Below are 27,749 nucleotides of genomic sequence, written 5' to 3' on the forward strand. Positions count from 1 at the left end.
CGGCTTATGCAACGGAGCGGGCGTGCGGGAGCCGCCGCCGAGCACATGGCGCCGGGCCGCCGCGCCTGCCCGGCCGGGTCCTGCGGGCCGCGGGTCCGCGCTGAGGGCATCGCGGGAGCAGCCACGGCTGCTCTACCGGGCCGGCCCTTCCCATATATTTATTTATTTTAAGGGCTGGGCCCTGTTTCAGCCCTGGTGTGGAATAGGGCTGTGGCTCAGTGTACGAACGTTCTTATTTTAAGTGCTTGTATAAACACAGCTCTCAAAAGTTACTGCATCAGAGGCTTTTGGGCAGATCCTGCGTCACATGACAGTTTCAGGGTGTTCTAGGTGTGCTTGTTATTACAGCGGTTCGCAGCCTACCAGCCTGCAGGACTCTAGTGCACTTAGTGAAACTTGGCTATAGCCAAGTTGGTTGGTTGATCTCTCTTATTACATCTCAATATCTTAATATAAGGCTCAAGCCACAGAACCTAGTAGTGACATTTAATTTGTTTTTAATATTAAAAAAATCATTTTTCAACACTGTTGCTCTGAATCATGTGTACACATTTGCACTTAGTTTCTGCTTTCTGCACTGCGTAGTCAGTGCCATTAGTGATGACACAGTGAGTCATTAACCTGTTTTGTACCTCTGGTTTCCACAGCATCTTTCATAGCATAGTACAGTAGGTGGTATTGGCYTCTCCATTCAGTGCTAGGTAGACACACCTGAACTATCAGAGTAAAAACCCTAGACCATAAGAAGCCTTGTCCTTTACCTTGGTGGCAAGGTGTGCAAAGTAGGAATCCTTCTTCCCATGCCTGAGTTACCTCCCTCTGTGATAGCTGGGTGTCAGGGTACACATGTCCTTGGTAAAGATGCTAGAAGGGAACCACAGTAACTCCCTGAGTTTACAATTATGGTAATACAAATGGAGGAAGTAACTGTGGTCACATAAGCCAGTGGCAGAGCTGGAGCAGAAAGACCAATCTGGGAGTGGGAAGGCCCATCTCTGAGGCAATATGTGCTTCCTTTTGTGCTAGCCTTCTGTGAGTGGAGAATTAACCTTTTAAGAGTTTTGAAATTGAGGTATGCCCCTCTGAAAGGCATTACTAATGGAAATATTGGCATGCAAGAATACAAATCAGCAACATACTGTCATCCCTGTAAAGCATCTAGGAACACAGTAAGGATTTGCCTTGGGCAGCTATTGAACGAATGTACCAACTCAAAATAAAAGCATGTATTCCTTTAACGTTCCTCTCAGGGCATAATTCTGGCTGCAAAGAGTAGTCCTAGATTTTTAGTTATTGAAATTAAATGTACAAAGTAGGGAGCTGGCTGTGACAAGATACCAGTAATGCTCATCATTCAGTGATGCATTATTTGGATATTACGGCAGGAGAATTAGGTCTCAGTGCACATTTTTCTAAAGAAGACATGGCGCGAGGCAGAGTAACTTAACAGACATAAGCTAAGCAGCTGTTATTAGCATCTGAGTTTATTATGTAGGTATGTGATAACAGAGCCATAGAAAAGCTTTGCTGTGTAAAAAAGTTGCAAGGGAGGTGAGATTCTCCAATGCAGGACACTGTGCATGAGGTGTGCAGTGTGCCTTAATAGATACGTCTTTTCTCCTCCCTTTCTTCACCATCCCCCCCAAAAGATATCTTGCAATTGTATCTCAAGCAGAGTCAGAGTTTTGTTGCTCGTATTGCAGGTAAAGCCCTCTGCCACATCATGAATCTGCTTAGTGTACCTCTGAGCTAAGGAAATGAGTTTTGAAAGAATGTATTATTCAGCAGTATATTTGAAAGTGTGCATTTTTCTGAATGACACAGAAGCAGGGTGTTGTTTGGGGGAGAGAAGACTGGGTGGGTGTTCTTGCACTTACCTAGAGGAAGTTAGAAATGTGACAGAAATCAAACAATTTTTCTTCCAGGCATTTATATATATATTTGTGTGTGTGTGTATACACACACACACACACATGTATATATAAATTTATTTATATATTTATATAATATGTATATAATATATTTATTTATTACTACTGCTATTCCTAAAACATCAGCCTGGCATCTCTGTGGCCAGAATCTTTTACTGATGATGCACATTATATGCCTTTTATTAAATAAATTCCTTTTATTGTCAGTATTACTACTACTTATCTCTGGTTTTTATCCATCAGTGTCATTGGTAGGTGGCCTCAAATTGTTGTATTGTGAACAACCCCTTAAAAGTGTAATTCCTTTTCTTGAAAAGTTCATGATCTGAGCTTAAAAGGAAATTTTGAGAGAACCTTGAAGTGACAAAAGTAAGATTTTAAAATAATTTTTAAAATATGTAGGTAATCTGGTTTGTTTTCACAAATGGAGGAGAGTACTGAGAAGGGGGAGAGGAAAACTCTGCTTTACTCTCTCTGAAATAATGAAAATTTTTCCATTGACTTCTGGAATAGAGTTAAAGCATAGGGCCTCAGCCATATAAGAAAACTTGCATGTATGTAATTACACTTGAAATTGCTTGCTTTTTTTTTTCTTTAATCCTATTAAGATAGACTGAATGTCTCTTGTTTTGTTGGGGGCTTGCATGCTKCTKCTTCTTTTCTCTCTTTTTCTTTTCCCTTTGGTAGGGAGAACCTAGCATGTTAGAAGAATTGGATTCTTTGTGCTATGGGTGAGATTAAGACTCTGTATAGGAGCCATCAGATCAAAGCTGACCATTTAAATCTCTGGGATGATCTGTATCTTACTATGCAAAATTACTGGTGTGCATGGTRCACATAAGCATTGCACCTTTTGTGTTGAGTTCTGTGTCCCAGCAAAATCTTGACAAAACCAAATAATCACAAAGTAGTGAGTTTCTTTCGTTTCTTTTTTAATATATAGTACAATGTGTCCGTATTATTATTTTTTCAATTCAAATGTTTTATAAAAAATTTTCTGTTATAGTGAGGGCAAAACTGGTTGTGTACTGTTTAGCATCTGTTAGCTTACTATCCTTCTCTTATACATAAATTATGAATTCAAACCTTTAATTAAACTGTAAATTTTTACACGGATGTTTTTCTTCTGAAATAAATATCTATATCATAATTTTCACTGACCTTTTCATTGAACTAACATAACTACTAAAAACTTTTCCCTCCTACAAAAAGGAGTGTCCAGACTGAATTGGGGGCAAGGAGGAGAAGAAGCCTTTCTTCTGTTTGGAGAGCAGCTCATTGCCTTTTCTGTTTTACAGGACTTCTCTRTTTTACAGAACAAGTTTTAAAGAAAACGTATTATACAAACTTTTAAAAACAAAGTGCGCTGAAGTTCAGTGGCTTTTATAGAGTCATCGATGCTGGAAGAGACCTCTGGAGATCATAGAGTCCAATGYTTCTGCTCAAAGCAGGGTTAGTGAGAGCAGCTTGCCCAGGGCTGCGTCCAGTTGAGTTTTGAATATCTTAAGGATGAAGATTCCACAACYTCTCAGGGCAGCCTCTTCCAGTGTTCAGTCACCCTCACAGTGAAAAAGCTTTTTCTTAGGCTTAAACAGTTAAAATCRAATGTCCCGTGTTTCAGTTTGTGCCCATTGCTTCTTGTCCCATCCGTGGGTACCACTGAGAAGAGTGGCTCTGTCTCCTTTACTCACCTCATCAGGTCCCTCCCAAGCCTTTTCTTCTCCAGGCTGAATAGCCCCAGCTCTCTCAGCCTCTCCTTATGTGACAGATGCTCTGGTTCCTTCATCATCTTCGTGGCCTAACTCACTGGACTTGTTCCTGTAGGTCCATGTCTATCTTGCCCTGGGAAGCCCAGCACTGGACATGGCACTCCAGCTCAGAGCTGAGTGGAGGAGAAGGATCACCTCCCTCAACCTGCTGGCAATGCTCTGCATAATGCACCCAGCGTACCATTGGCCGCCTTTGCCACAAGGGCACGTTGATGGCTTATGGTCAGTTTGTCCACCAGAACTCCCAGGTCCTTTTCTGCCAAGCTGCTCTCCAGTCAGTCAGCCCCTAGCTTGTACTGGTGCATGGAGTTTTTTCTCCTTAGGTRCAGGACTTTGCACTTTCTTCAACTTTATGAGGTTCTTCTCTGCCCTTTTCTCCAACCTGTCAAAGTCCCTCTGAAGAGCAGCAGAATCATCTCATATATCAACCACTTTTCTCTTTTTTTATATCATCTGCAAACTTGTTAAGGGTGTATTCTGTTCCATGGGCAAGATCATTAATGAAGATGTTAAACAGGGTGGGCCCCAGTATTAGTCCCTGGTATACACCACTAAAGACCTTCAGCTGGACTGTGTGCCCACAACACAGCCTTCCGAGCCCTGCAGTTAAGCTACTTTTCAATCCACTCATTTTGCACTTATACAGTCTGTACAACTTGTCTGGTTCCAGACAAATTTCATCGGTTCTTTTATAAGGATATGGGAGATGATGTCAAAAGCCTTGCTAAAGTCAGGGTAAACAACCTCCGCTGTTCTCCACTCACTCATCAAGCTAGATGTTTCAACAAGCTATTAGGTTGATCAGGCATGATTTCCCCTTTGTAAATCCATGTTGACTACTCCCAATTACCTTCTTATCTTTAATGTGGAAGCCAAGAGGATTTTCTYGATCACCTTCCTGGGGACAAGGTGAGATTGGTCCTGTAGTTCCCCAGATCCTCCTTCTAGAAAACACGAGTGACTTTTGCTTTCTTCCTCTCCTCTGGAGCCTCCTTCAGTCGCCACGGCCTTTCAGAGATAATGGTGAGTGGCTTCACAGTGACCTCAGCCAGCTCCCTCAGCACTCACAGGTGCCTAAAGAGCCTGTATCTATCCCTTGCAGCACTTCAGTTGTGGGAGCTGACCCACTACATCTCTGTGATCCCAGTGAGTTTGTAGGCTGGTAACTGCACACACACGTCTAATTTCTCCCATTCCGCATGCTGTCTGTGTTAGTGTGCAGGCATTTCAGATAGACACCCGGTTATGCTGATTTCCCCAAAGAGGTGCAAGAGCTTCCCCCATCATGCTGTCCTCTTGGCGCTTCCTTATTTTTGTACATACATGTGAGGTGGCCCCCTTCAGCCATTTCTTTGATTATGTGATCTCCCCTGTCCACATCAGGCTACCCCCTTCGTTTGTCAAACCAGGCCAACACTTCCTCACTTGATGGTGCGTTGTCAGCTTCCTTCCCCAAAGTTCTTACCAGGTTGGCTCTCCTTGTGGAGGAAGTCACAAGCTTCCAGCCTTTGCCATTATAGGAGTCTCCGTTTCCCCACCCGGTACACACAGACTGTCTGCTCCTGCTTCAGTGCATTTGAGGGTTCGGGCTTCTCTTGTATCTGCAGGGTCTTGGAGAAGATCCGGTTGATCTGTTTCTTGTCATCTCTGATACTGCACAGTCAGCATGCTGAACTCCTCTCATGGCTCCTTTGCTTGGTGACATATTGCTGTTGTTTTTTTTTTTTTTTGCATTTCTGCTGCTCACACAGTTGAAAGCAGATGTATTTGCAGTGTGAGTCTGCTGCTGTTGGGGTTCTTTTAAGGAGGCAAATCAAAACCAAACTTCCATTAATTATGGTGGACTTAAGCACTTGGCTTTTCTCACTACTGTTTGCACTGTTTATTTTCTCTCTGGGTTTAGGACTCTAGGATTGTTAATACTGAAGTGCCTCTTGTTGCCTGCGTCAGCCTGGACTCTAATTGCTCCACATCATCTTGGAGTTTACTTTTGCCTTTCTACACGTTTATTGAACCTTTTGTGTTTCAGTGCCTTTGGCAAATTTGATCAGCAAAGAGTTTGACCCAAAGCCTGTAGAGGTGTGTGTCTCTCATCTCTAATAGACTTTGTATAAACCACAAAGAGACTCACGGGATTAGAGGCCAGTTTTTATTTAGAAACCTGGAAGAACATAAATATATGCTAGTTTTCATTTATTTATCAGTTTTTGTGCAGAATTTATACCTGCTAAAATATCATAATGGGAACATTTTACACTTGGTGTATCACTTGTTGAAGGTAGCCATGCTGAGCTTGAGRATCCTTGTTTTGTAATCAGAGCAATATTCTGCTGAAGCAGCATTGAGGACTCTAGTTTACACAGCTAAACAATAAAATAACTGTTGTTAAACCACTGTTTTGTTTTTCTTTGGCTTTGAACCAGGCAAATAGAGCTGTGCGATATTGAGTCTGATGCTGTAACTTAATCTGAGTTTGCCAGGTGTGATCTGTAAAATACAAACCCCTGCAGGTGAGGACCTAGTGTGTCACCCATCCACTTTCCTCATGTCTGACAGCTGTAATGAGGAAAGCTGATATGGCTGGGAAAGGGAAGGGAGGGGTGTAATGTGAGCATATAAAACATTAGAAAGCAAGATTAGAAATCTGAAATAGAAAATTGACTAACATACTACAAGGGCATAGTGTTGCAAATATTACATGCTTTTATTTCTTTAAACTTCTATGGATATAGCTTTGAGGTGGAAGAGCATGTTTTCTAAGACGTGTTTATCAAAAAAAAAAAAAAATAACAACCCGGTCTTACTCAAAATCCATTCTCTTCTTACCAGAAAATACATATTTTAGATAATAAAAATGATTATATTCTTGTAGAAGTATATTAACACGTGTGAGTAGTGTGAACCTCATTTATTTTAGAAACATTTTTCCTTCCCTTCTCCTTTCCCTCATCCCTTTCATTTTATCCTTTTCAGTGAAGTGTATTACAGAATTACCAACTTCAGTTGCACTGAATCACTGATCACTGTTCTTAACAGAAAGATTTGAATTATGACCACTGTTTTATAGCAGGGAGCTACTGCTTTTCAAATGTCTATATAATCAGAATAAGGTTGCAATTATATATAACATTAATGTGTTTGCTCTTTGTTTGGGTTTTATTTAAGGGCATCTAGATGACGATGGGTTGCCACATGGATTCTGTACAGTCACCTATTCATCGACAGACAGATTTGAGGGAAACTTCGTGCACGGAGAAAAGAATGGTCGTGGCAAGTTCTTCTTTTTTGATGGAAGGTAGACGCTGACTCTCCACTTCTCTTCATTTTTTCCATCCCGTTTACAGTGATATAAAACTGATCTATATTCATTGTCCACTCCTGAGTATATGAATATGCTTTCTCATTAAAAGTTGTAGCTGGAAGGTTTCATCTGCTACTTTAGCCATAGCGCTGACACAATGCTTTTGTGGGCTTGGGGATTTTATGTGTAGCATGATGCCAGGAATTGTTCCTTGGTAGGAAAATCCATCATTGTGAGCATTATGTATAGTAAGGCAACMAGCAGGATTGCAACCCTGGACTTCAGGAGAGTGGACTTTGGGCTCTTCAGAGACCTAATTGGTGGAATCTCATGGGTTAAGGCCCTAGAAGGAAGGGAGGTCCAGGAGAGCTGACTACTATTCAAACATCACTTCCTCCAAGCTCAAGAGCGGTGCATCCCTATGAGTAAGAAGTGCAGAAAAAGGAGCAGGAGACCAGCATGGGTAAGCAAGGAGCTCTTGGCCAAATTCAGACAGAAGAGGAAAATACACAGAATGTGGAAGAGGGGACAAGCTACTTGAGAGAATTATAGGAATGCAGTCAGCGTATCTAGAGATGCTGCAAGGAAGGCTAAGGCCCAGTTGGAATTGAGTCTGGCAAGGGGTGTCAAGGACAACAGGAAGGGCTTCTTCAAATACATCAGCAGCAAGAGGAGGACTAGGGAAAATGTGGGCCCGCTGCTGAATGGGGCGGSRRCCCTGGTGACAAGGGATACAGAGAAGGCAGAATTACTGAATGCCTTCTTTGCTTCAGTCTTCACTGCTAAGGGCAGCCCCAGGAATCCCGGAACCTGGACTTGAGGGAGAAAGTCTGGAGAAGGGAAGACTTTCCTTTGGTTGAGGAGGATAGGATTAGAGACCTCCTGGGCAGGCTGGACATCCACAAATCTATGGGCCCGGATGGGATGAACCCATGGGTACTGAGGGAGCTGGTGGATGTTGTTGCCAGGCTGCTCTCCATCATCTCTGAAAGGTCCTGGAGAACTGGAGAGGTGGAGAGGTGGAAGAAAGCCAGTGTCGCTCCAGTCTTCAAAAAGGGCAAGAAGGAGGACCCAGGCAGCTATAGGCCAGTCAGCCTCACCTCCATCCCTGGTAAGGTGATGGAACAGCTCRTTCTGGATGTCATCTCCAGACATWTGGAGGAAAAGAAGGTGATCAGGAGCAGCCAGCATGGATTCACAAGGGGAAATCCTGCTTAACCAACCTGATAGCCTTCTGTGATGGAATGACTGGCTGTGTAGTTGAGGGGAGAGCAGTGGACATTGTGTACCTTGATTTCAGCAAGGCTTTCGACACTGTCTCCCATAACATCCTCCTRGRTAAGCTCAGGAAGTGTGGGTTAGACGAGTGGACAGTGAGGTGGATTGAGAACTGGCTGAAAGACAGAGCTCAGAGGGTCGTCATCAGTGGCGTGGAGTCTAGCTGGAAGGCCTGTGGCTAGTGGCGTCCCCCAGAGCTCAGTACTGGGTTTCAGTCCTGTTCAGCTTCTTCATCAATGACCTGGRTGAGGGGACGGAGTGCCTCCTCATCAAGTTGGCTGATGATACCAAGCTGGGAGGAGTGGCTGATACACCTGAGGGCTGTGCTGCCATTCAGAGAGACTTGGACAGGCTGGAGAGCTGGGCAGAGAGGAACCTCATGAGGTTCAACAAGGGCAAGTGCAGGGTCCTGCACCTAGGGAACAATAACCCTAGGCACCAGTACAGGCTGGGGRCTGACCTTCTGGAGAGCAGCTCTGCAGAGAAGGACCTAGGAGTGCTGGTGGATGACAAGTTGACTATGAAGCCAGCAGTGTGCCTAGTGGCCAAGAAAGCCAATGGTGTCCTGGGGTGCATTAGGAAGGAAGAGTGTTGCCAGCAGGTGGAGGGAGGTGATCCTGCCCCTCCACTCAGCCCTGGGGAGGCCTCATCTTGAGTCCTGTATCCAGTTCTGGGCTCCCCAGTACARGAAAGACATGGAGCTACTGGAGAGAGTCCAGCGCAGGGCTGTGAAGATGATCAGAGGGCTGGAGCACCTGCCGTAGGAGGAACAGCTGCGAGAGCTGGGCCTGTTTAGCCTGGGGAAGAGAAGACTGAGGGGGGATCTTGTCAATGTGTATAAGTATCTGAAGGAAGGATGTCAGGGGGACAGGGACAAACTCTTTTCAGTTGTCCCATGTGACAAGACAAGAGGCAGTGGGCAGAAATTGAAGCACAGGAAGTTCCATCTGAACGTGAGGGGGAATTTCTTCCCTGTGAGAGTGACGGGGCACTGGACCAGGTTGCCCAGAGAGGTKGTGGAGTCTCCTTCTCTGGAGATCTTCAGGGCCCGCCTGGGTGCAACCCTGTCTACCATGCTGTAGGTGACCCTGCTGAGCAGGGAGGTTGGACTAGATGATCTCCAGAGGTCCCTTCCAACCTTACTGATTCTATGATTTTTAGCACTGTAAAGTTTTTGACTAATTAGAGACTTTAGGAATTGGAATGTCTTCAGAGCCATCAAAAACCATGCTGACAACTGCTTAGATTACAAAGTCCAAGTCCACAACTACAAGAGTAGTGGGCTTTTTGGTCGTTTGTTTTATGGCAGTATATRCAGACTGCTGTTGGGTTCAGAGTTCCCTGTGCCAGACCCATGTATAGATAGATAGATACAAGACCTTCAGAGAAGCTTACCATCTGCTTGGTCTTGGAAATTGTTCAACGGTTAAAGGAATGAATTAAATATAGTTCTGTTCCAACTCCACCTAATCTTCTGCAAGTTGCTTATGGCCTGATTCATTTTCAGAAAATCCCCTATAATTGCCACTCTCTTCGCTGGGAATTGTGGCAGTAAAATGGTGCTAGTCTGTACCTCTGTGGGCATGAGGTGGTATGTGTGTGTTTTCTTCTTAAGCCTTCRTTATGAACACCTTATAATATCTCTTTCGCCTTCTCCCCATACCCTGCCCCCCCCCGCCAATAACTGCAGCATTTCTCTCTACAGTTGCTCTGAACTTCCTCAGAAGGAGCAGCAGATGTATAAAATGACACAATTCTTCATGGTTTTGCAGCTGTCGGTGGCACTATGAATAGCAGCCGTTAAACTGACAGTTGTGTCGATTCTTCTCTCCTCCTGCTCAGCGAACTTCTGAGCAGGAGCRGAGGTATTGTGCTGTCTCACTGCGTCAGCTCCTCATCTATACTTGGTGTTGCATTTGCTTCATGCTGGAGATTGTGTTTTTTTCCATGAGAAAGATAATATTTTTATTGAGCTATGCAGAAGCTGATTAGGCCTCCCAAGTTTGGATTAAAAAAAATAAAATAAAAACCCACCTGTTGCTAGTAATGGCCGTATTAAATCTTGAGTGAATAATTGAAAATTGTTACTGCCCAGCAGCTGACCTCTCTAAAATAGCTTTTTTTTTTTTTTTTTGGCAGACAACATCTCTATCGACACATGTACGTAACACTTGTGTGCTTGTTGATGGTCTCAGCAGAGCAATCACTGATTGTATAGCTAGAGAAACTGACCCACTATTTTATTTGTAGAGCTGCTTGTCTAAGTAGTCCAGGGTACAGGCAGTGCTGTGTAAGAAAACTTAGGCTGCTGCTGCTCCCTGTGCAGAGCCTTTTTTGTACCTCTTCTGTGTTACCAAATCTTTTTTCTTTTCTTTCTTTCTTTCTTTTTTATTTTTTTAAGTTTTAATTCTCATAACACTTTTAAAATGGAACAATTGGCTACTGGGTGACTTCAGGAACTAGCAAAATGAAAATATACAGAAATAGTCTGTAATATGTTTCTGGAAAATGAGATATTTTTATAATATAAGTTAAGTCCAGGCTGATTTTAATTTAGCTAAAGCAGCTTTAACTGTGACGATGACTTTAGTTACTAATGACATTGCAATTTACCTAGCTGTGCCCAGGTAGAGAGATTCGTTTGCTCCCAGGTGAACATTCAGGTGTCATGACATGTTGAGGGAAGAATGACTGGGCACAAAACAGGATGTTAACTGTGCCATGAGCAAGGCTGAGTGTTTACAATAGAGCCTTACGAAGAGAAATAGATTTCAAAAATTTCTGAAAACATCTTTCCCCTTGCAGTATTGTGTGCTTTGCTGCAGTAAGCTCATTTGTTTCAGCATTGACTGGATATGCTCCCTCTCTGGTTTCATTCCCTCATAGGCCTGCCAGTAAAGGCTGAAAACTGAACTGCTCTAAGTCTGTTGTTTGGGAATAGTTGAGTCCTATCAGACGCTGGATTGGCAACAATATAAGTGTTTTCATTTTTTGAGTGTTGGGAAATAGTATTGGCTGCCTATCTGCCTTGTTTGCCTCAGTTAGAAATTTTCCCTTCTTTATCGGAGCAGCTGCCCTCTTCCTGTTTCACTTAAGGAAGTGAAAACTTGGAATGAAATATCGTAGTTGTTTTTTCCTCTCCCTACAAAAAAGCAACAAAACCCACCACATTCTTTTGGAGAGAGAAGTTTCACCTCCAGCATACTCCCTGTTTTGAATCTTGTACTTCAGCTTTTGCTGGTGCTAATGTTTGTTGAATTGCACTTTATGAAACGCTCTGCACAATAACTCTGAGCATAAGAGCTGTGTTTGGCATTGAACTGCGGCTGCTGTTCTCTGTTAAATTAGAAACTCTCTTGTAAACTGTCATCTCAAATCACAGTGGAGAACAGCATTCTTTTTAGGAGAGTTTTCAATGTTTCTATACAGAGGGGGAGATGGGAGGGAAGGGAGTGAGAAATGAATTATAGGTTAGCTGTTGTAACTTCAGTACCTGGAAGCAGATTGCAGTAAGGTTTTTTTTTCTCCCTAATAAGTACTAGGTGGTGGATATCATAGATATCCTCTAGGTCTGGCAAGTAATGGGAAGACAGTACATCTGATAAATCTTTACTTTAGTAAGAGTTTACGTTATCTCCAATATGATAATCTCAGAAGCAAAGTGGAGGAATACAGGCTAGCTCAGGTTGTATTAATAAGATTGTGTATATGCAGGACACAGGAAGTATTTATTTATTTATTTGATATATACATATATACCAAGTGGTATACCACTTGATGGTGGTAAGGCCTTAGTTCTAAGTATTGTGTCCGGTTATAGGCACTGTAGTTTTAAACAAGCTAAAAAGGGGGAGGGGGCAGGTAGCAAGTATAAAAGGTTTATAAAACTTGATTTATTAGGCAGGACTGAAAAACAGAGTTTTTACTTCAGAATTTTTTTTCTGACTTTTTTTTTGTAAGTTTTCTTTATAGACTTTGAAAGTAGAAAGAGATGGATCTTTTTTACATTGTTACAGAGCTTAAAACAATGAAAGAAACCCCAGAGATTTGAATTACAGTAAGTTTTTGTTTCCAGTGCTAAAGAATTAGCAGCTTGTTAGCTTTAATTAATATGATCGAAGCTAAGAATATGATTGTTATTTCTGTTGTTCTGTTACACAAACTGAGGGTAGTTTCTTCTTTTAAAGAATAATCTTAAATGTGAGCTCTGTGCATGTTGCCAGCTACAATGAATTTCAAATTTGGTGATCTGTAATAAAAGGGGAGAAAGTGGTGTCATTTCTAAAATAAAGCACACCAGTTTCTGGTGGTTCTCTCATCTGCTTGTCTCCTTCCCTGAACTGTGCTGCTACAGCTGCCTGTGTAGCTCCATAGCAGGCTAAATCAAGAAATTGGTAGCCAGTCACAAACTGGCTGAAAAAAACATGCAGCTTTCCTGCCTTTTCCAACTTTGCGGCTGGTTTGCGCTGGGGCTGTGTAAGCAGCTGCTGTGGGACGGTGGAGGGCATGAGGTAAGGAGCTGTTTAAACAGTATGTTTGTGAAGGAAGCTGTGTAAAACCAAAGCTGAAGTTGTGTTTTTAAACACACTATCTGTCATATGTAACATATGACCTGGATAAAATTATGTCAAATCGAAGGGTGAAGCTTTAGAAATTAGAAAGTTAGTTCTGAAAAACATTCATTCATCAACGCTTGAAAAATACATGAAATTTTGTAAAACACGTAGTCTTGTGATCCCAGGCAAACAGTTTGAGCTTCTACCATAGATGTCTATGTCAGAAAAAGAATGATGCAGCAGTGGAAGTATGTGTGTGTTAGCTAAATATGCTGGAGAATATTATGGGAACAAGCTGAACAGTTTGTATTTTTCTGTGCTAGTTCGGACCTGAGAAAGAAATACTGTAAAGGAGGATCTAGTCAGGTACACTTTCATTCTTTGTAGTTTCTCTCAGCTGCCCTTTTTAAGAAAGGGAACAAAGCAAATTGTAAAGGTTTTATTACACCTCTTCTAAAGGGATTGAGAGACAAAACTGAAGTGAAATGTCATTTAAATCAAAATGCAGCATTAGTTCTATTTGACAAGCTGCATTCTGTTTTAGTAGAAATACATGAAAAATGACAGTTCTAGCTGATTTGGTAGAGATTGCTGCTCAGTTTATTGGTAAAGAACTAACATTGAACRGGTGGCATGTTACAGTGAGTGCTGTGTTACACTCCACCTGTGTGACAGTTCAACTTTATGTCACCAAAGAAATGTTACAAAAGGTCCAAAGACTGGAGATAGGAAAAATCCAMTGTGAGAGCAGCCTACTTTACAACAATTTCTTACTGGGCCAAGAGCAGTCCATTTGCTGCTTTAATTTGCTGTCCCACCCTATAAAAAAATGCTGGAGAGTGTGATTTAGGTTAAGAATGCTGTGTACATGCAGTAGAATGATCTGTAATGCACCCTAGTGAAAGGACAATGTAAGTTATTCTTTCCTTCAAAAGTCAGTAGAAACAAGCTTGTATTTTTATCTTTGTTTTCTAAAGAAATTAGGCTTATGTGATTATTTTTCCTCCTAGCTCTTATACCTGTATTTGTTTCATTCTCTCACCTTCCTACTCCCCTTTCCCTTGCCCCCATCAAATTTAGCTGAAAATAGCAAACGCATCTGAGTTTCAAAGACTCATTGAAGATAGTGATGACTAGTGGGAGGTGGAAGAGAGACCCTCAAACTGCTGTCCCAGCACCCCTTGGCTGTCAGAAGCTTTGGCAGGAGCTTGCAGGCCTTGCAGCATGCATTTCCTGCAAGGCTAGTCCATCTGCATGCAACTCTGACCCAKGTGTGGCTTGGGTTCTCCTCTGCCCTGTGAAAGAGCGGTAGAGATGAGGTTTGAGAGGTCACAGGAAAAAAATGAAAAAAAGCTGCAATTGTTGCAGTTGTGGTGAGCATTTAGAGGAAGGCTGTAGGGTACACCTCAATAGAAGACCAGGCTTCAGTAGTTCAGCTGTTCCTAGAACTTGACTTTTATGAAACTTTCCCCTCAGCCTCTCTTTAACAGTAATATATAGAATGAGCAGTGCAGAGGGAGGGTTTTGCTCTGTCTGGGATCAGGGAGTTGGATGTACTTCTTAAGGGGGTGAATTGTCTTCTACTGTTCTTTTCTTCCCTTACCAGCACACTGGAAGGTTACTATGTTGATGATGCCCTGCAAGGTCAGGGAATCTACACTTATGAGGATGGAGTGGTCCTTCATGGCACATACGTGGATGGAGAACTGAATGGACCAGCCCAGGAGTATGACAGTGACGGGCGGCTGATATTTAAAGGGCAATATAAAGACAACATTCGACATGGAGTTTGTTGGATATATTACCCGGTAAGCCTGATCTCCTGCTCTCTTTACTGCAGAATAGTACCATTCCACATGGGTTTTTTCCCATGGCTGAAAAAATAATCACTAAGACCCAGCTGTTGAAAAGTCAGGCAATGATGATTGTTATATTTTTAATTATTATTCTTATTCAGCCTTATTCAGTACTTGAACCTTTCAATTTGGTAGAAATTTTACCTTGAGTAAGTGCTGAGGAAGTGGGAACATCCAATGGGCAATTTGTTTGTGACATCTTACCAACAAATACCTTGACAGATCTGGCTTTTGAAGATAACAGGAGTTGTTGGAGTCCCAGAAATCTGTATGTAATAATATATGCAGTTGTTACACAGGTGGTCAAAAAGCAGTCTATTTTTGTGCTATCTATTGCACTCACTTTAATTGTGCGTATGGYTTCATACCACTAGCAAGCCCTTATATTAACTGGTTTTCACTATTGTCATTAAGTGTGTGTGTGCTAGAATCTAAATGCTTAGCTTACACCACCATACAAATAGCAGTTTTTCAGTAATAACGACCCATCATGTCATATRTCTCTTACTTCATCTTCTAGCTGACAAAATGTTGCTATGTCTTCTGGAAATGTCAGTCTTTGGAGGTCGTAAAAAATAAATTGTCTTGAAAGACTAAAGGATGGAAGATCTTCCAAAAAAATCTTAGCCGTGAAAGCAATTGCTTATATGAGATTTCTGTTAGGTGCATAAGTTCTCACCCAAACTTAAGGTCCACTCTTCACTTCTATGRTATGTTCAAAGCTCTTTCAGCCTGAGAGTTGGACAAAGTGGTGCCACTTTGAAATAGAGTCTGAGGACAGTGGTCTTGGTCTAAACATGTCTGGTTCCACATCATACCTACTTGTTTTGGTGCTAAGGCATTATTTGAATTTGTTTCCTTGTCCTTTCTGAAGTAAACATCTGAAGCTGTTAGACCTGTGCTAATGTATGCCTCTCATTCTGCAATTCTATAAATAAATCTAACCTGAGTTACAGGCATATTAAAGGTGGCAAAGCCCAGGGCTAAAATCCATAATGCTTGGAAGGGAAGGGGTTGCTGGCTTTCAGTAAACTGCTCTCATTATGTGCCTCCTCACATCTGAGGGGATGCTGGGGACAGAGAAGCTTCTTAGTCCCCCAGGGAATCCTTGGTGCTGTATAGGCTTCAGTCATTCGATGTACCATCACTTCACAGTGCACAAGGCAGCATTTTTCTCCTCCAGCACAATGTCATGCTAAGAAAACGTAGACAAAGTTGGTGTTTGGCTTTGTGCCTTGGTTCACAGACTGTTCACATAAAAATTCTGAGAACTGAAACTCAGTGTTTTTGTGTCACATGAAAGGAAAAAACTTGGGTTTTGCTATTTCAAACAAGGTAGAAGGTCCAGGCCATTTCTTGCATCAGTTTTGTCCTGGCTGGAATTAGACTTTACCCAGCTTCTTCATGTGTGTGTGCGTGTGTGTTTCTTACTAGTTTTCATAAGCTCTCGTCTGAACTTGCTGTACTTTAGATTGCTTCTTTAAAAAAGCCAGAAAACATCTTTGTCATTTACTAAAGATAGTAACATATAGCTAAATGCTCTCCCTTTTCTTTCTCGCACATGCTCTCAGGATGGAGGCAGCCTTGTGGGAGAAGTGAATGATGAAGGGGAGATGACTGGAGAGAAAATAGCTTACGTGTACCCTGATGGAAAAACTGCATATTCTGGAAGGTTCATAGATGGAGAAATGATAGAAGCAAARCTGGCAACTCTGACATCTGTAGAAGATGGGAAACCTCAATTTGAAGTAGTACCAGGCAGTAAGTTCAGCTAATGAAGGAACTTAACTTTCTTCCTGCCAGCCCTTCACTGCAAACAGCTCAATCTCCAACCCATTTGCTATTAGGGGTTCTAAAGGCTGACTCTGGAAATAAGTTTGCTAATGAGAACCTCTCTTTCTAATAGATTTTCTTACTGCTGTAAGGATAATTATAAAGTTGGTCAGACGTGCATGTGCATGTTGAGTGTTTCCTTTGCTCTGGAAATCTTTGGGGAAAAAAAGAAAACGCCTCTAAGAGGTTGAAAAATGAGAAGTGACCCATGTGGTGGTGCTACTGAATTGCTTTTCATTACTGTTCTCCCTCATGCTCATGGGCACAGTCCTGCCTGACGCACTTACCATTGTCACCTATGCCAGCATGAAAACCTTGCTTAACAGTGTTAATGCTGGCACAGTTGGAAATTTTGTTAGTGAAATAACTATAAGTAGAGGAGGAGGCCGTGGCTCAGTTGTAGCTCTATCAATTGAGTTTGTACAAGCAGATTTTACCACTGTGGATGTCCTAGCATCTGTGTTATGGGGCTGAAAGGACACAGGACTTGGAATTAATGCACCYGATTCCATTGTCCTGTAACAATATGATTCGCCAGTTCCCATCAGTTCTTGTGTAGTTGTGCTGATCTAAAATGGTTATAAGATGGTTAGCATCAGGGTGATGCCTTCAACCCATGCAGCCAGTGTGCTTTCTCCAGAGCAGTGATGATATGGGCCTATAGTTCTGGAGCTTTTTTTTTTTAGCTTTTCTTTTTTTTTTTTTTTTTGCTATGAGGTGTATGTGGTATTTTTGCAGAGAGATGGTCAAGCTGTGGGCAGGACCACACAAATAAACATCAGTTAAACTAACATATTTATTATCATGCCAGTAAAGACTATCTTGTTCAATATGAAATAAGAACTCAGTAAAAAGGGAATGAGAAGTGGAAAAAAAGCGTGGCCTTTTATTTTTTAAATCATATAGATGTGACAGTAAATCAAAATTAACTTAAAACAGATCTTCTGAGAGGGTACAGTTGTGCTTTGTAAATAGGATACAATTGCACTTTGTGTGTAGCTGGCTTCAGTTATAACAGATCCGTTTTTAGAACTTAGATGCCATGGACAATGGCCTTTTATTAAACTTTGCAATATCCTGGGTTTTTTTCACCCTTTTTTATTTCCACCTGYGTCTCGGGCAATGCCTAATAGTCTTCTGGCAGTTGATTACAGAGGGGTGTAAGAATACAGTCAGAGGTTTTCCACCAAGTTGTTTAATAATGGCAAGAAATAAATGACTGCAACACATGTATTTTGTGATTACTCAGTATTATCTTCTGACTTAAGTTTCTTCTAGTTTTTAAACCAGAACAAGTTTGATTTGTTACTTGAAATGGTCCAAGATCTTTCAGAAAGAATGTGTTATTTAATATATCCTTTTAAAATTTTGCTTTATTTTTTAATTCAAGACCCTGTGTGGGTTGGTCTTGAAAGATTGTCSAGTCATTCCTTAAAAGTATTACTTTAAAGAACGTAGCTATTACTTATTTTGTGATGATATGCTACTCCTGTGGTATGTTAAGAAGGGAAAAATGAATYAAAAATAGTACTTCACTTAAAAACTTTGTTTTATGGATATAGCTCTATGTAATACTGTTTTTGAAGCACAGCATTTATTCCTTGCAGTCATTAAAACTTAATTTTTGAATGTCTTGATTGCTAAAAGAGTTGCATGCTTTTAGTATTGTCCATTAATATAATYACTTTGTTGATTTATCTTTTAGGCCCAGTATACAGTTTTGACAAATCTACTTCATCCTGCATTTCTACAAATGCGCTTCTTCCTGATCCTTACGAGTCAGACAGGTAGACTTCTTTTTTTTTTCCTCCTCCTCCTCTTTCACATTCAAAATGTCTATATTTCTTGCCTGTTACACATTTAGGACCTGATTTTGCAAGCCTTTGCTCATTTAAAAAATAATATCTGTAAGGGTTTGTCATATGGAGACCATTACTGCATATTAGTCAGCATCTGACTTGATGGAATTTTTCTGATTTATACATTAAAATCGCACTCTAGTAGATAGAGCAGAGCTTTACTTTTTAAGAGCTTCAACTAGGATAACTTCTTAGTATTTCAAAGCCAGATTTGATCAGGGCCTGAACACCACTAATAGTCCACATCTACAACATACTTAGCAAAAAAGCATTCTGTCCTTACTTTTCTAGATGTATAACGAGTTTCAGATTGGTATGTGCTGAGTTTGGTGTCTCTTACTGAATGGCATGTGTTGTACAAAGTTTGCTCCCCTCCATACTGATGTAGCAATGGCAGGACATCAAGCCAGAGGAAAGTGGGATTCTGTTTGTGAAAGCCCTGCAGTGTCAAAATGCCACATATCTCAGCAGATTGCCTCATGCTAGTCGCTTGGTATTACCTGTTGTATTTCTCTGTGGCTAGTACACAGTACATTGTATAATTTACTTTTTGACCAAACTTTTCAGAGACTTTGCTCTGTAGGAATCTTGGTAGTAGTTCTTCTTTTCTAGTCCTCTGAAATACCTAAATAAGTGATTAGTAAAATACTGGCATTAATTTACATCAAATACTTGGAGATCTAGGGCTTCATCTTGAAAACTTCTGCTCAGTGGAGTGATAGCCTGGGAACCTACACACTATCGACTCCATCAATTTCAGTTTAGTGGAGACCTCTGGGATTCTGATGGATTTTTGAGTGTGTTCCTGAATTGAAGCCATCACAGAGCATTGAAAGCAAATATGTGATTGACTCTTTACAGTATTTTGCAAAGTAATAGATAAGATTCCCCCCTTCCATCTCTATATTCCCGAATAGATGGAGGGGATGGAGGAGAGGGAGGAAGAAGGGTTGCATTTGGAGGTTTTAAAYTGCACAAATTATTAGTCTTTTTGCCAGTATGATAAACAGTAATACTACTTCTTGAAGTTGTAAAAGTTGTAACTGACCGCTAATTCCCTGTCCTTTTCTCTTCTAGGGTGTATGTTGATATCTCTCTCATTTCCAGTGCTGGAGAGGGATTATTTTCAAAAATCGCAGCAGAAGCTCGTACAGTTATGTCCTTTTACAATGGAGTGCGAATTACACACCAGGAGGTAAAGGAGAAAAAAAAGCCAGTCTAAGTTCTCATTGCTGCTTCTGAAATCTTTTTCTTATAGTAGGATTTGACCCCCTCCCCAACACAGACACTCGTAAGATTTAATAAGATGGAGTTTAATTGAAAGAAAGTGCATGTTTGCCTATATTAAAACAAATGAAAAAAATCAAGATTTTTTTTAATGCTTCGTACAGGAAAAGCTTCAGTGGCATTTATTTGAGTATGTTTGCTTTCGAACTTATGGCAAAGTTGACCTCCCACACACATACACTGGATTTTTGCCTTGCAAACTAGGTAGACAGCAGAGACTGGGCCCTCAATGGAAATACAATATCCTTGGATGATGAAACAGTCATAGACGTGCCAGAACCCTACAACCACGCTGCCAAGTACTGTGCCTCACTGGGGCATAAGGCCAACCATTCTTTCACTCCTAACTGCATTTACGACCCGTGAGTAGTTCTGTCTTTCGGGGCTGCAGGGCTGATGCTGCAGCCCAGCAGTCTGGGCATGTAGGATGTTTCAGGATGGCTGAATGGGGAGCGGTGGGGCCAAGGGTTTTGGAGTTCAAGTGCTAAAGGACTTCCTGCTCGCCTGGATTAAGCTGGAAACCTGCTGGCATTGCAGGTGTTTGCGACTAGCCTGGGGGGTGTCTTAAAACTTGCAACTGCATTATATTTGTCACTGATCCTAAAATATACAAGCACAGCTCTCTAAATCCTAGYGTGGTTAGGACTGCACCATATTTGCTGAACTGTGAACACTTGACTAGCACCACCAAGTGTACTGTCATTTCCAAAGCACCAAAATTAAGGATCTTGCTGATTGACATGTTGGTGCAGAGCGCTAGAAAACTGTGTTATGTGCACATATTTTCAAGGACCCAGAGTGGACAGACATGTAGATGTTTACATAGAAAATAGTTGTCCTGTGTTAAATAAGCTGTTTTCCTTTACAGTGAGACCCTAGGGGGAGATGTACAGAAATGTGTTATGATTGTTTTGTAGATAAGTTGTACTGGGGAAATGAAGACGAGCAATTCTTCATGCTGTCCAGTCTCTTATAATCTATACTGTTCTCCCATCACGCAGATGTTTACTGCTGCCAGCCTAAGGCACATGGCAGATTTGCCTTTTTTATTATTATTATTTAATGTATTAAATACATTAAATAAATGTATTAATTTTTATGTATTAAAAACAACCAATATTAAAAGACTGTTGAAAAACTTTAAGTAACAGAGCTACACAAAACTGTTCCAATATAGCAGTATTTGTAGCCTTATTACTTAAATCTTCATGAGGGTGACTCTAAACACAAAGCAGTCTGTTTGTCTGAGATCGGTTATGTGACATTTCACTCAACTGTGAGTGACTTCTAGAAGTATTTTTAGAGGGGCTAAACATACTCTGTCAATTGACAGTTGCAAGTTCAGTAAAAGTGGTTTTTCCGTGTTGTCTAGGTTTGTTCATCCTCGTTTTGGGCCAATCAAGTGTATCCGTACCATCAGGGCTGTGGAGAAGGATGAAGAATTGACAGTGGCTTACGGATACGATCACAACCCTGTGGGCCAGAACGGGCCAGAAGCACCAGAGTGGTACCAGCTGGAATTGAAAGCTTTCCAGGCTGCCCAGCAAAAGTGAAATGGAAGTTCCTTCTCAGTTCAGCAAACTGAAATAGAAACTTGGATCTATGCACTACCTTTATACTGAAAACTGGACAACCAGGGATTGTTCATGCTGTTGCATCATAACTTTGCATTCTGTGTTAAGAGATAAGTTTCTTGCATACTAACTAGGTTTGACTGTGTTACTCATAGCAGATTTAAAATTAGCTAGTGTTGCACCAGTCTTATCTGGAGAAATTATTTAATATTCTATACAAGATGTGATATTCTTTGGTAGCTTCTGCTTTTGCACCATATGCAAAGATGCCAAAAGACTAGACAGAAAACTAAAATGGGTATATCGTTCACTTATAGTCGGCAGACTTAGTGTTGCTCTCTATCTGCCTAGGCATTATTGTGCAACTGCATTTTGCATATATGCCACTTGTGATGATAACAGTAATATTTTGATATTCTCTAATAGTAGCATAATTTTGCCTTTTTAAACCTTTGATCTGAATCTTGCAATAGAGCAGTTTATTTATTAGCATATAGGAGGCTGGGTTTTTAACTCCCTTTTCCTCTTGTCTGAATGTTGTTCTTTCTACAAGTCCTCTTTTGCAGGAGAAAATCCTTTCTAACTAGTGGAAAGGCTTTTATGTGTATGTGAGAATGCTGTGTGTTGGTCTCTGTGGCTCTCTAAATAGTTTTAGCAACATGTCCAAAAGTAGTATTTATCTGGCCTTTATGGCTGGCTTATTCTATTTAATTTATGATTATCACACACAAATCAAGCTGTTTTTTGCATGAAGATCTTTTGAAAGGAGAAAACAAATTCAATTTTTGAAGGACTTTCAAAAGTGTATGTTCTGAAGGGCAAACACATCAACTGCATTAGTGTCCATGAGTTGGTTTGTGTATCTTATCTGTTAAAATGGCCAATTCTCGAGGCAAAAATTCTAGCACTAAATGCAAGTATCTCATATGAATTCACTTAAAGGAAGTGTGTGTATCTGAGGGCAGGCTGTAGTACTTTGTTAAAGAGGGCTGTATCTTTTGTATGTGTTCAGTTGATAAAGAGTATGGCCTTATAGCAACCTTTCTATTAATACTTGTTTAAGACACAGTAAATTAATATAGTATGAGATACCAAACTAAGTTTTAAAAAGGTAGATATGAAGGGATTGCTTTTGAAAGACAAACAATGAATGTAAAAACATCACTCTGCTCATTTAGAAATGACAGCTAATCTATAGCTCTGTTGCAGCCAACAGTGGTGGCTTGTGAATACTCATCTGCAGGGTTGTCTTCTGAGGGTTTTTTTTGTTTTCTTTTTTTTAGGGTTAGGGGAATTTTTCATTATTTGAAATACTGTGCCAGACTTGCCTAATGCTGTAGAAGAGAGAAAAACAGTATCATTTCGGTCTAGATACTGGGGCCCTTGTGGGGCTCTGACGTTCTCTTTGGGTTAAGCAGTTTAGGAACAATTCAAATGCATTTGCAACACTTTCTTCAAATCTTTGTAGTTTAGGAAGTGTTTGTATATATGTAACATAAAAAAAAATTGAAAATTAGACCTACCTTTCTATTGCAGCACACTTTGGTTGGTTGCTTGAACAGCTGGAGATGTCTGGCTCTCTGGGGAGCTAGACTTGAAGAATGTGTTGGGATGGTACATGTAAGTGGAAGGATGAGGTTGCTATTTTATGCAATCTGAGAATCCTTGCTTTGGTACGTGTACAAAATTGTGCAATTACTAATAAGGACCTCTCTAATTTGAGGCTCTGTTTAGTTTCTGCAACTGTTTGATCACGAAGCTTTTTCAACACCTCTCCATTTAAGCTTSCACAAAAGCTACTCTGTGTGTGTGCGTTCTGTGGGGACAAGTGGGCTCGGAGCTTTTTGATGCTCTCCCAGCAGTGATCTGAATGTGAGCTTTGTCAGAGCCCACCTCCTCGCTCTGGAGACTCTGGCCATGGCTCTGCTCCTCAGCAGCGGCAGGTGGCCAACACAGATGATACTTCAGTGACTCAGCTTAGTACACTGAGAAGCAGAACTGATCCTCGCACATGGGGGAGAGTTGTCAAAGGCTGATTGACAGTACAGCTTCAGCAGATCAACCTCAGAAAGAAATATGCGTGTTTTGAGCTCTTTCCCTACCTGCCCACAGATGATTATTTAGGTTGTTGCTGTTTCTGCCATTTGCAGAAAGGCCTGYGTTGGTGGTAGGAAGCTGTTTTGTTTATCTCGTGGATTATTCTTCCAAGACCGTAAAGTTGGCAAAATATAGGCTTGTGTTTAAGTGCAGGGAAGAGGAGGAGGAAACTGTGAAGCTGAACCCTGCAGTGAATGGACAGTAACTCCTTCCACAGCCGTGATAACCTGCTCTGGAGCACTTGCCTCTTTGTGCCAGCTAGAGATCTGTGGTCTGATCTCCAGAGTTCCTTCTGCTTCATTTCAAATCTATCTTCGATTCCTCCGCTGTCTCTTAATAACATAGACTTGCTTATTTTTTAATAGGTATGTCTGTCTTCACATTGCCTGKTTTTTTTKKTTTGTTTTGTTTTGTTTTGTTTTTGTTTTTTAGATAAACACAAGACAGATGCTCTTTGCACATCAGGTTTGATGGTTGCATCCTATGGTAGGGAAATCCTAGGGAAAAAAAAAACCAAATTGTCCGCTGCGTATTCTCAAAAGCCATTAATTTGGTGATAGTCAAACAGATTCTCTTGGTCTTGTGTATGCCTGTAGCCTGGTGGTATGCCACAACTGTGGCTAGTGTCTCTCTTAGCTCTACTATTCTCTTTCTCTCTGCTCTGTTAAAAATCTATTGGTCCTCCTACAGATCCTTCTTCAGTGACCAACCTTCTATAAAAGTTTTGATTATAAAACTGCTTTGGCTTGAATCAGGACCAAGCCTTTTAATTGCTTTTTTTWATTCCTTTGTGGTCTCCTCGATTGGAGATTTTCAGGATGGTGTTTACCACTAGATAGTGAAAGGGCCCAGAACTCAGTGCGTCCTTCGGATGTTCTAAGAGTAGTAAGCTGGTAAACACAGGTTTAGACACCAGATAGTTATATAACTCAGATTAATGCCTTAACTTGCTTTACTTACTGCAGCTCAGCTTTGGGGGCTTAGCAAAACTATTTATCAGTAGTAACACTTCAGATCCACASCAAAAYTTGATTTTAATTTGGAGCAGACAARATAGTCACTTTGCAAAGCAATCAATTTGAGTTCATTGAATACAGTTGACTACTTGTGAATATGCAGTGAGTAGAGAAGCTGCACTCCTCAGAGTCTGGCCAAAGACCTGTTCTATTGGAACAGCCACTGGAAGAGGAAGAGCTGATAGATATCAGCTGAACCTAAGTCACCAGTTGGCTCTCAGTTTACCTTTTGTGACTAAGGAACGGCATAAAAGAATATGGAACTGCTGCTTTTTTCAGATGAGGGTTGGTTCCCACCTTCCACGCTTGCGTTGAAGTTTGTGGAATCTCGACACAAACTAGATCCTGCAACAGGGTTGTTTTCAGAGCTCCTTTATGAGAAGGAGCAGATACCAGCCTGTATTAGAGGCTGTTGATCACCTGTTTAAAAAAAAAAAAAAAAAAAAAAAAAACTTAAATGATCTTCCTTCCAAGGCTGCTCTGTGCTTTGTTACTGGGAACACAGAAGTTTAATCTTTTGGAGCAGCAGGCAATCTTGGAGACCAGAGTGCATGAGGAGGTACAGCTGAGGGCACCACCTGCTGCTGCATTGCTTGTTGGACAGGAAGAAGAAAGGCTGAGGCCTAGAGGGGAAGGACATCTTGTATTGAGTCTGTGATTTGACCTCTTTGGGATCTACTGAAACACCTGATTTTAGTAACCGCCAAAAATCTGAAAAAACTTCTTTTTTTTTTTTTTTTTTTTTTTTTTTTTGTAATAATTAAGAAAGACCTTACTCCTCAGAAGTGAATGTAAGTCCTAACTGCTGAAAAAAATCAAAACAAATATATGGAAGTGATGTTTTTAGGTATGAGAGTACTCTATTCTGACCTTTTTCTACTGTTGTGACAATAGCCATTGGGATAGTCCTTGCTTTTTCCCAGATGCCGATCACAGGTGGTGACAAGGGAGCCTCGTGCAGGTTTTGTGGCGTTTGGATGACTCGTTGCTTGGCCTTGTGAGGCCGCACGTTTCAGGGGCRACGGGAGAGCCTTCTCATTAGTTTAGTGGATTCAGATTCAAGCTTTTAGTGTTGCACCCAGTTGGCAGTGGCTTTAGTTTCTTTCGGGGGCTGTCATAGTACTTTGCTCACATGGAAGTGAGAGCGCTGTCAGAGGATTTTGCACACTTGCTCTGCCAGGAGCTCGAGGAGGAGAGTAGCCAATGTATCCTGTCTGTTGCAAGAACYTGAGAAGTGGTGGAAAACATCACTTTCCTGTTTCCATCTCAGGTGGCCTCAGGCCAGGTAGGGAGCCCTGTATGTGGATCGGTTGTCCCCGTCACTGTTCCTGGGTGGCGTTTATCCTTCGGTGCTGACCTGTCCCAGTGCTCACCAGTTAGACTGAGCCAGGAGTTGTACAATGTCATTCTGTCCTAGAGACCTCCATGATTTTTATCTTTTCATTTAATTTGACAGCCTTTTAGAAAACACCATGTTTGCAATGAGGTGGCAAGTTGTACAGAGCCAATTATCTGCTACTTTGTTCTCTGCCYGCCCAGCAGAATTCCTGAAGCTGCGGGCGCCTGATGAATTCACCTCCCAGCACCTAAAAATGTGCTTTGAAAACAGTGTCGCTAACGTGTTTCCTTGTGTGCTGAGATGCTGCATTAGACTCCTCCTGCCTGCTCACACCGTGCTGTCGTGTGCTCAGAGTATTTGCACGAGGAACACAGACATGGGAGCAGCTTTACCTGTGAATGTAAGTGTGAGCTTCACRCTTACCTGTGCCCCTGGGAGAACTTGTTCCTTGTGCTTTGTGTGCTAGAAACATGAGAACTATATTTTTGGAAGTAGTTCTTGTAAACAGCCTTACCAAGGATTTTCTTTTTTGAAAAAGGTGCAAGATTGAGTGCATGTTTACTTGCCCCAGATCAAAGGTTTTGAACACTAAGGTCACTATCTGTCGAATGGACCCTCCTCTTGGCTCTCTTCTGTCTTCAGGCAATTGAAGCTCCTGTCCTTTTTCTCTGCTAGTTTTCCTGTAAGTACTTATTTCTTTTTTTCCAAGAGAACTATATATACAAAAATTCTAAGCAATGAAATGTTCAAGCCATAAAATCATGAGTGTGGGAAGACCTTCTTCACAAGTTTTAACATATTTGTATGTAAACTGATGTTTGTATGAAATATTTTCATGGTAGAGTGAATATTAAAAAAAAAAAAAGTTCCAGTAAGATCTAAACCAAATTTAAAAGGATGTCTTTTTGTAAGATGCAAGTGTAATTGATTACCAATAAGTAGAACGATTTTTTTTTTAATGGAGGAATGCAACAAATTGTCTTTACAATGACAAATGATCATTTCTGCTATTTGAGAAAGAATATTTATGCAGCAGTACACATAGCTGTCGTAAATCATTGCAATAGCAAGGCCAGTCCCCTCTAGGACATACCTCTCAGCTTTTCCCTCTGTGGTATTGTACAAACCCACCCGTCTCTACTTTCTGCCGATTTCCTCCTATAAAGTTTTTCCTACTGTAATTGTACTGAATTTAACTATTGAGCTAAGATCCAGACTAAAATTGTGTACTACTTACAGTTTCTGCTGGGCCTTCTGCTATTTTAATACTCTTTAGCCCATAATTTTTGGGTGTCTATGTTCTGAAGAACTAAGTGCTAAAGAATAATCCTTGGGGTAAGCTTATACATGCATTAACAGTTAACCCCAGAGTATTTAACTTGTATACAGTACTTGATAGGTGTTTTATGACATTTGTACTAGAACTATGAGCCTTACTGAACATCTGTAGGTTTATTCATGACTTTTAAAAAAAATGGATAACTCTAAGAAAGATGTTTACATGAATGATGATTGCCCTTCCTTGATGTTATGAATGAGGTTTTTATAGTGTGTTTGTGTGTATGTGCAAGGAAGCAAGAAAAACGTTTCTGGAGAAAAATAGACTTGACAAACATTTGTAATAAGTGAATTTTAAAGATTGCTTTAATTGCGCTATGAAGGCAATGCAGATATTAAAATATTCAATTGACCAGAACAACCTCTCTCCTCATTTTTTGTATATCATGGGTTTGGGAAATCCTCTGTTTTCTCCCTCGTTGCATGCGTTTGCGTTGCAGCCGCGTTTCGTGGTAAGGCGCAGAGGCAGGATTTGGTCCTGGAGGGTCGCGTTGCGTTAACGGCGAGCTCAGAGCAGAGCAGCCCCGGCTCTGCAGCCTCCTCCTCCCGGCACCTGCCCTYTTCGTCGTTCTCCGCTCAGCGCAGGTAACGCGGCGCGGTGGAGGGGCCGGAGCTCCCGTCTCCAAAGCTCGGCCGGGCCGCGGCGCGGCCGGGCGCAGCAGGAGCCGCCCCCGCGCAGCCGGGCGCTTTTGCTTGCTGCTCTCGGGCCGGGCCC

General features: G+C 41.3%; 1 protein-coding gene across 1 annotated transcript; it reads left to right on the forward strand.

Annotated features, from left to right (window-relative positions):
- Positions 1 to 4,529: 4,529 nt before the first annotated feature.
- Positions 4,530 to 27,395, forward strand: SETD7 (SET domain containing 7, histone lysine methyltransferase). Its single transcript, XM_085313155.1, has 9 exons — positions 4,530 to 4,609; positions 5,308 to 5,360; positions 6,866 to 6,995; positions 14,442 to 14,643; positions 16,263 to 16,452; positions 18,230 to 18,311; positions 19,461 to 19,578; positions 19,875 to 20,032; positions 21,043 to 27,395. Exons 1-9 carry the CDS (start codon positions 4,530 to 4,532, stop codon positions 21,221 to 21,223), a joined length of 1,194 nt encoding a protein of 397 aa, XP_085169281.1. The 3' UTR covers positions 21,224 to 27,395.
- The last annotated feature ends 354 nt before the right edge of the window (positions 27,396 to 27,749 follow it).

This window comes from Rhea americana, unplaced genomic scaffold (genome assembly GCF_003343005.1).
Source record: "Rhea americana isolate MKP2758 unplaced genomic scaffold, rheAme1 scaffold_38, whole genome shotgun sequence".
NCBI lineage: Eukaryota > Metazoa > Chordata > Aves > Rheiformes > Rheidae > Rhea > Rhea americana.